The 8,638-nt window shown below is 50.8% G+C and overlaps 1 protein-coding gene across 1 annotated transcript; it reads left to right on the top strand.

The window, feature by feature from the left end:
- Positions 1–1,243: 1,243 nt before the first annotated feature.
- On the top strand, positions 1,244–6,720 carry POU2AF1 (POU class 2 homeobox associating factor 1). The gene is made up of 5 exons (XM_068556053.1): positions 1,244–1,646; positions 2,711–2,841; positions 3,341–3,383; positions 3,468–3,733; positions 6,406–6,720. Exons 1-5 carry the CDS (start codon positions 1,244–1,246, stop codon positions 6,718–6,720), a joined length of 1,158 nt encoding a protein of 385 aa, XP_068412154.1.
- The last annotated feature ends 1,918 nt before the right edge of the window (positions 6,721–8,638 follow it).

Raw genomic sequence — 8,638 nt, 5'->3', positions numbered from 1 at the left:
TTAGAGGGATTCAAAACATGTCGTTAAGAAATAGCTGAAGGAGTGGAATGTTCGTTCAGACTCTACAGGGGACCTGGGGGGTCTGTCTTCAGATGCTGGGAAGGGATACTACTACTAATACTAAAGATGATATTAGCTCACATTTTTTCAATGCTTCCTCAGTGTAAGCTCTATTCTAAGCATTTACATGTAATTCTCAAATTATCTCACCGGGTATGTACCATTATGATCCTCATTCTGTAGATGAGAAAGCTGTAAATGGATTATGAATTGTGAGTTTCATTAGAAGGTAATGCCAGGAAAAATGGTGCTTGTCACCATGGGGCAGGTCCAGTAGGAGGAAGAGCTTTCTGACATTTGCACTCTCCAGAGGAAGGTAAACATGGGTGGAGGAAGGGGAAGGAAAATAACGTGTGTTGAACATCGACCGCATGCTGGACATGGCTTTGGGAGCTTCCCGTGTGTTATTTCAGTTAATCCTCACCAGAACCGTGTGAGACAGGAACTATTATCCCTATTTTACAGATGAGGAAACTGAGGCTTAGGGATGTAAAATAAATCAACTGAGACCTTTCCACCAGAAACTGACAGCCCAGGTACCTTGAGCTCTTAAGTCCATTGTCACTGCTGTTTAAACAAAGATGATGGTGCACAGGTGGTCCCAGGGTGCAGGTACCAGTCTGGCTCTCTCTGCTGTACACTCCTGCTTCAGCCTGAATTTCACAAGTTGTAACTGTTTTATTGCTTGCCTGTCCCACTAGACTGCAAGATGCGTGTGGGCAGTGGCCACATCTATCTTGCTCAATGCTGTATTCCTAGTGCCCATCGATATTTGAAAGAATGAATGAATACCAGTAGAGATCCCTTGTTATGACAGGGGAGGTTAGAAAGAGGATGTTTAATCTCCTCTTGGGATGTTAGAGGGAGATCAGGGATGCATTAGCAGTGGTTCTAATCCCAGCAGAGCTTCAGAATCACCTGAGGGATTTTTATAAATATAGATTCGTAAGTCCACATCAGACCCCTGGAATCAGACACTCCAGGAGCGGGGCCTGGGTATCTGTATTTTGCATCACTCCCTGGTCGCTTCTGCTACTTGGCCAGGTTAGGAAGCCCCCATAAATGCATCTGAGTCTGGGGTTCTCTGACTCTCATGTGTTCCTGGGGCTCTTGGACAACCCTTCTCTCTTCCCCCTGCTTCTCTGCCTGGGCTTCCAGGCCAGGCCATGTGTGTGCCTGGAGCATGGATGGAGGTCTGGTGCTGGTCAGGCTTGGGGTCTTATCAGGTGGGTATTTACTGAGCAAAGTTTGGTTAGGGCAGCACTGCAGATCCGGCTTTAATAGATACCCAGGCTTCCGGGCCTTTGATTCAGAGCCCAGGTCCCTGGGCCCTTATCAGTGGATGATAATGGACTCCCATGTGAGTCGTAAGGCCCAGTGCTACTTGCCTTTCTTGGCTGACCCAGGCCTGCCCTCCAAGGGCCCAAGGCCTCCGGCTGTGGGCCATCTGGAAGGGCAGATTGTCACTGCCCAGCCATGGCTGCTTTGGACTTCTTCTCCTGCCAGGGAGAGCCCTGTGTTCCAGCTCATGGTGCTTTGGTTTCCTGGCATTGATGGCAAAAGGCAGATGGAACCTTCTCTCAGAGGCAAGGCTGGATACTCTCTGGCCCCAGGGCACGTGGATCACCATTGGGTATTTGTCCTGGGAGACACAGAGAACCTGGGAAGCATTCACTGCAGCCCATTCTAAAGTTCCAGGAGAGGTGAAGGGGAGATGAACGACAGCACATTTTGAATAATCATCCAACCAATTAATCAACAAATAACTTACTGAGCTTATTATGGACATGCTACTTGGGATGATATAGAGAAATAAGGTATAATATTTCACCATGAGAAGTTTATAATCTAGCTAGGGGCATAAGAAATTTACCCCCAAAAGGATTACTAATTATTACATAGCAGACTACAAATTTATTGAATGCTTACTCTGCACCTGACTTTATACTTAGCATGTATTATGCGTCCCATTTACTATGTCAGTGACTCCTTACGACACTCCTTTGATAAGAAACTGCAGGTTAAGAGGCACAGAGAGGTTTAGTAACTCGCCCAGGATCACACAGCTAGAAAGTGGCAGGGGCAGGTTTTGAGGCATCTGACTCAGAGTCCCCGCTCTTATGCCGTCCTCTGCTGCCCCCTGTGAAGAATACTAACCTGTCTGGAAGTGTTGAAGAGGTTGTAGGATGAAGCAAATTCTGTGGGCTCTGTGGTCAGCTAGGAGGCTTGCAGTCGTAGTCTTGGGTCAGGAAGAATCCAGAGGTCGAGAAAAGTGAGAGGGAATCCTGACCATGGGAAACTGCAAGTAGAGACGAGGAGGGGAGACATTCAAGGGAAGTGGAGAGGAGTCTAGGTAGACCTTCTGGCTGGAGTCAGGCTTTCCACAGTGGTTAGTGTACAAAGAAGTTGGGAAAATGGGTTGAGATCGCCCTGTGGTGCTCGGGCCTTAATCCTCTGGGTGCAGGGGAGCCGTAGAAGGTTTGGGGCAGGAGGAGTGATAATAGCGGGAGGAACACCCTGGGAAGTCTCGTGTGGTCCTGCACGTTCAGGCACAACTTTGGTGAGCAGGCAGACCCTCGAGGAGAGGGGGCACGTTGGGGTGGGGCCTGTCTGAGAAGGGAGACGAGTACCAGTGATGCTCTCTTCACAGCCACAGCTCCAGAGCAAGCCCCGGCCCCACCCCGGCCGTACCAGGGCGTGCGGGTGAAGGAGCCAGTGAAGGAGCTGCTGCGGAGGAAACGTGGCCACGCCAGCAGCGGGCCGCCGGTGGCACCGACCGCGGTGAGGGGGCCGCTGTGGCCAGAGTGTGTGTGTGTGTGTGTGTGTGTGTGTGTGTAGGGGGCTGGGGGTGGTCAGGTGGCGGTGTATGTCCCGCTCCACGGGATACTCCTCGAGGGCACGGAGGCTGCACGTCGCCCTGGTGTGGCTGCCGGAGAACGTGCCCAGGAAGAAGTGCCTTGAAGTGGGATGAGGAATATGGGCCGGCTGGCTTGGTCCCCTGAACAGCAAGTGTCTCACACGTCCTGGTGTGAGTTGAGGGCTCCCCCTGGGACCTTGATGAAGCCAGTTCCCTCAGTGCACAGCCTTCTTGCTGAACGGGAACACCGATCCCTCGAAAGTATAGGTGGTGAGGGTTGGGACGTGGGGCTTAGTTCTAACAAGGGAGCTTCTTGCGCCCCACCCGATGCTCTCCTGCCCTGGGGCCCTCTGGGCGAGCTCCCTGCAGAGGGCCAGCGGGAGATGGCTGAAGCCTGATCCCGGTCTTCCTTCTCCCCTCTAGGTGGCGCTGCCCCATCAGCCCCTGGCGACCTACACCACAGTAGGTAAGAGCTCCCCACAGCCCGGGCCTCCTCCCGGCCCCTCATCTGGGTGACACCCGCAGCGCTGTAACTTCCTCCTTCCCACAGGTCCTTCCTGCCTCGACGTGGAGGTCTCTGCTTCCACAGTGACGGAGGAGGGGGCCCTGTGTGCCGGCTGGCTCTCCCAGCCCGCCCCGGCCACCCTCCAGCCCCTGGCCCCATGGACACCCTATACGGAGTATGTGTCCCATGAGGCTGTCAGCTGCCCCTACTCAGCTGACATGTATGTGCAGCCCGTGTGCCCCAGCTACACGGTTGTGGGACCCTCCTCGGTGCTGACCTACGCCTCCCAGCCGCTCATCACCAATGTCACGGTACGTCACGCAAAGGCCTTTCTATACCCACCCATGCTGAGGGCGCCCTTTTAGAACCGGGGCTGACTTCCAGACCCCTGATCTTCCTTGCTGTTGATTCCCAGGATACTCCCATCATCTAAGCCCACCCCATCCTCCAGGAAGGCCTACTTTCATTCCCAATGACTTCAAATATCTTTCCTAGAAAAGGCTTATGGCCTCCTTTGTCATGCTCTGTGCTCCTCGGGGTTGGCACGTCCTCCCGCCTCTCTGTCCTAAGTCTCCGCTGCTGCCACATATGCAGTGAGTCTCGGTGATGAGTCTAAATTTTTATTGAATGGTGATACTTGTGTGGGGTCTCTTGCCAGAGCCAGCCTCTCCTTCCTACTCAGATTATTTAGGGGGTGATTGTTCACCCAATAATGGGAGTTACTAGAACATTTTTAAGCTGCACAACAGGTGACACAATTTTTCAGAAAACTACTTTTGATGGAGTCAGACCCACCTGCAGGGTAATGTTTTGAGTTCCGCCTCTGGTGTCAGATTGCCTGGGTTCAAATCTCTGCCCCTTCACTCACTAGCTATGTGATCCTGAGCTTGGTGACTTAATGCTCTGAGTCTCAGTGTCCTCATCTGTAAAATGGGTTGACGTCAGGATCAATGACATGATGCACGTAGAGGGCTTAGAACACTTCCTGAGCTCAGCATAGTTCCTAGCATACAGAAAGCACCCGATAGATGCTAGTTATTATGATCGTCACCAAGTTGGCCAACAATACTAACCAAGGGCCGTCTTCAAGTGCCGGATAGGAAAGGAAGTGCTTGCTCCCCCGGAACGGAGGAAGGAAGAGAAACAGTTTTATGTGAATGATGTCTGTTTGACCAAAGGAATGGGAATCCTCCAAGTGTTCAGAGGAGAAAAGACCTGTGGTTACAGCTACATCCAGCTCCAGTCCAAGGAAAACTGTGGGCCTCATGAGTCACCGCAGAACCCACCCTTGATGATGGAACTTGCTTTGGTGCCCCAAACCCCCTCTGTTTACCTCAAGGTCCCGTGTCACCCTGATGCTCCTGCCCCTCAAGCACCGTCCAGGCACAGGCTGCAGGAGCCCTCCCACTCCATGCCCACCTGGCTACTCAGCAAACCAGTTGTGGGGCCTGAATGATGGTGGATGGGAAGGAGTTAATTCAACACCTCTCCCAGGCAGCTCATTTCCATATCAGAGGCCTGGGATGGAGGTGGGGAGTGGTAGACACAATGGTTTCCCAACCATTTCAAGACCAAACATTCCTTTCATTATTTAATCCTTTCCTCAATCTCACCTCTTGCTTTGAAAGGTTCTGTGTAACAAACAAACTATATTTATTAAGAAATAATTTGTTTGTTTTGCCATTTTGTAAATTAACTCATCAAAGCTGGTTAGAGCTGCCAATCAGCACTCCAGATCAGCAGGAGATAAGACCTGTTATGATGACAGGTTGATGTATGTAATTCTATCCCTGAGTCAAGAAACCTGCAGTCGCGGTTGACCTGCACAGGTTTATGACTCAAAACTGTAGGATTTCTGTTTGGATTTTTGAAATACTAGAAATAACAAGGCTTTGTTGGGAGGCTGGAAGTCCTCTGAGACCCTTTCCAGCTCCATCATTCTATAGAAAAACATCCTAAAGCCTTGCTACTCAAACTGTGGTCCCTGGGCTAGCTGCACTGGCGTCACCTGGGATCCAATTAGACACGCAGTATCCAGGCCTGACCAGACCTCCTGTACCAGAATCTGCATTGCAACATGGTCCCAGGAGATTAAAATAAGCTCTTCCCTGAATGACTCTAATAGTTTGCTCCCAAGACACAGTGGCAACTGGAGGAGCTATGACAGAGAAGGGAGTGTGGTAGGGGGAGGTTTTGGCCTCTCACACACACATCTTTCCATGCAAAGACCTTCCTCCCCCACCTGCTGCCTCAACAGTGGAAGACAGTAAGAATCCAGGCCCTGGCTTTGCAGGCTTGAGCTGGGATTCGTAGGGCAGCTGCTGTGCAGGTGAAAGATGTTGTTTACAGAGGACCTGGGAGACCGGCGCTGACCTTTGGAGGTCCCTGGGGTGGCCACACGGGGCCCAGCTAAGAGGCAGCGGAGGGTGAGGTAGTGGGAGGCTAGTGGAGCTGAGTCCAAGGGGTCCTTAAAATGCCAAAGCTGCTGTGTGGAGCCTGGACAGTCTCTGTGTCTGGGCACAGCAGTGGCCGCTTTGGGATACAGCTGCTATGCTGTGTGATGGGCTTGTTGTTTAACATGCTGTGTTTTCATTGATTTTAAGATGCACACCTCCCCCCTCCTCACACATATTTTAATATCTCTGAAGTCGGGTTGCATTTTATATTCAGTGAAATCTGGAAAAGCATCTCTAATTCGCTCAGCCCTATGATGTCAGTCCTTTGTGTAATCTATTTTACAGACGCTTCAGATGGGGAAGTAGCATGGGCAAGGACATATAGCTAGTGAGTGACAGGGTAAGGGGTGCGGAAGTGTGTCTGGCTTCTCCCTTGGGGAAGACTTTGAGCAGGGAGAGACGGAGCCCTCTGGAGTGAGACGGCAGGAAAGGGCTGAGGTGAGGGAAACAGAGACCCCCATGAGGACCAGGGTGGGCAGTGGATATACCCCAGGGCTGCTAACCAACCAGTGTCTCCCCCATCACAGACGAGAAGTGCTGCCACACCCACAGTGGGACCCCAGCTGGAGGGCCCAGAGCACCAGGCACCTCTCACCTATTTCCCGTGGCCTCAGCCCCTGTCCACGCTGCCCACCCCCACCCTGCAGTACCAGCCTCCAGCCCCAGCCCTGCCGGGGCCCCAGTTTGTCCAGCTCCCTATCTCTATCCCGGAGCCAGTCCTTCAGGACGTGGAAGACCCCAGGAGAGCCATCAGTTCCCTGACCATCGACAAGCTGCTTTTGGAGGAAGAGGATAGCGATACCTACGCGCTCAACCACACGCTTTCCGTGGAAGGCTTTTAGGGCTGGCTCCCACCCGAGCATCCTGTCCCCTGAAACTGGGATTTGAAAATGAGCCTGGGACTGAGCCTCAGATTCATATCTGTTTGGAGTTTCATAACTACAAACTACAGTTTCTACCCCAAACTAGAATTGTAAACCAGACTTCCTTCCTCCCTCCCTCCCTCCCTTCCTCCCTTCCTCTCTTTCTTACTCTCCCTTTCTTATTTCTTTTTCCATTTCTGTTTCCTTTTGGGAGGGAATTATAGGGATTTTAAAGATAATATTTGATGCCAAGTGTTGCCTAATCTGTGGCCCAGGGCTTTCATTTCTGCCACGTTTCCTTCCTGGAGAAGGCCCCTCTCTCCAATGCCCACTGCTTCATGGGAGCAGCTGCCCCGCTGAGCCGCCTTCAGGCAGCGATGCCCTGTGCTCTGTCATTTTGAGATGGATGGGGTGCCCTGTGAGAAGACCAGCCCTGCCAGCATCTCCAAGGGCAGAACCAATGCCAGAGGCCTTGAGCTGTCAGTTCCCACAGTTGCTCCTTTGTTTGCTGTTCTCAGCTTTGGCCAGATTTACAGTCTTGATGGCAGGGTCTCAAGGCCTGGGGCTCAGCGAGGCTGAGGTCTCAAGGCCTGGGGCTCAGTGGGTGGAGGGTGGGGGGAAAGGGAACATCAGAGTGTGTAGGGGCTGGGTCAGAGGGCCAAAGGAGGGATGGGGGCATGGAGTGTGTACGTGGGGGGAGGGGCGAGCAGGAGGGCTGAGGAATGGTTTGCTTTAGATTACTTGGTTATTAAGAAGGGGAATATATTTAAGAAAAATATGGCTTTAATAGGTGGTTTTGCTGCTCTCCTTGAGGATGCTTGCAAGGAGAGCCGAGCTTTTGTAAACAGGATGATGGGATGTGTCTGACTGCATCTTTCCGTGTCCAGACCCTCTTTGGGGCTGTGTGCAGGCCAAGAGCCACTGAGGCCCGGGGGTGACCGAGACCTGGTTGAGTGTGGCCACATGTGCTTCTTTAGTGTCTTAAGCCTACATGGGCCACGCTTATGTGGAGCCAAGACCCCCTCCCGAAGCACCATCCTTCCTGGGGGTTCTAGAGCCTCAGCCAGAAGGACCATTAGATTTCATTTCAATTTCTATTTTCATTTTTTTGCTGGAGAAACATCAGATTCGCAGGGGCCTGAGCACAGTTGTCACCAGGGGTGCACAAGCTCCTGGCAGTGGCTATGTCCTTTGGGAACTAGCACATCTGTCTGCTAAGGACACCATTGTCACTATTAGGTAGATGCGTTAGTTGGAGGACTCCGCATAGAAGTAATGGACTTTTCTGGGAAGTGACCCTTTCTTTGATATATATATTGTCATTTTAAATAAAGACTTTGGAGAAAAATTGCCTTTTTTGGATTTTTCTGCTTTGGGTTTATTTTGATCCAAATTTCTGGTATCTGCCTAAAATCCCCAGATATCGTGAATTGTTTTGATTTAGACAATTTTTAGATTTAAAAGGTTGAGATATCATTTTAGATAACAAATTTCTATCTTTGTTGGCAGTGATGTGAGTAGGAAAGGGAGAAGGGGGTCTCAGGCCCGTTTGATCAAAAGCCCTGGCTTCCTATAAAAAACACTATGCAAGATTTTTCCGCTTACTGTTTGAGGATTTGAGAAGATGCAGAAGCAATCTCCATAAGGGAGTTTAAGCTGACAAAACTAGCAAAGAAATAAAGTACTTGACGTATTTGCTAAGATTTAAATGGTGTTTTTTTTTTCTTCTTATCTTGAGGTCGGATATCTTGGTTGCAGCCATCCATCTAGGTTTCTTCCTGGGTTTTTCTGTTAAGATGGAAACATTTTCAATAAAGATTTGCTCAGACGTTTCTGTGCTGACGTGTTTTATTTCTTATCAGATGAATCCCCTTAGCTTGCAGTCCCATGTCAGGCA

Source organism: Eschrichtius robustus, chromosome 11, assembly GCF_028021215.1.
Source record: "Eschrichtius robustus isolate mEscRob2 chromosome 11, mEscRob2.pri, whole genome shotgun sequence".
Taxonomy (NCBI): domain Eukaryota; kingdom Metazoa; phylum Chordata; class Mammalia; order Artiodactyla; family Eschrichtiidae; genus Eschrichtius; species Eschrichtius robustus.
Note: the sequence above shows the minus strand (reverse complement) of the source record. Positions and strands in the feature narration are given on the sequence as shown.

What these genes read in the sequence shown, in the direction of transcription:
- POU2AF1 (XM_068556053.1), top strand. Translation starts at nt 1,244, where the DNA reads ATGGATGGAGGTCTGGTGCTGGTCAGGCTTGGGGTCTTATCAGGTGGG. An exon ending in GATGGAACCTTCTCTCAGAG is followed by an intron (nt 1,647 to 2,710) that starts GCAAGGCTGGAT and finishes CTCTCTTCACAG; the next exon opens with CCACAGCTCCAGAGCAAGCC. An exon ending in CGCCGGTGGCACCGACCGCG is followed by an intron (nt 2,842 to 3,340) that starts GTGAGGGGGCCG and finishes TCTCCCCTCTAG; the next exon opens with GTGGCGCTGCCCCATCAGCC.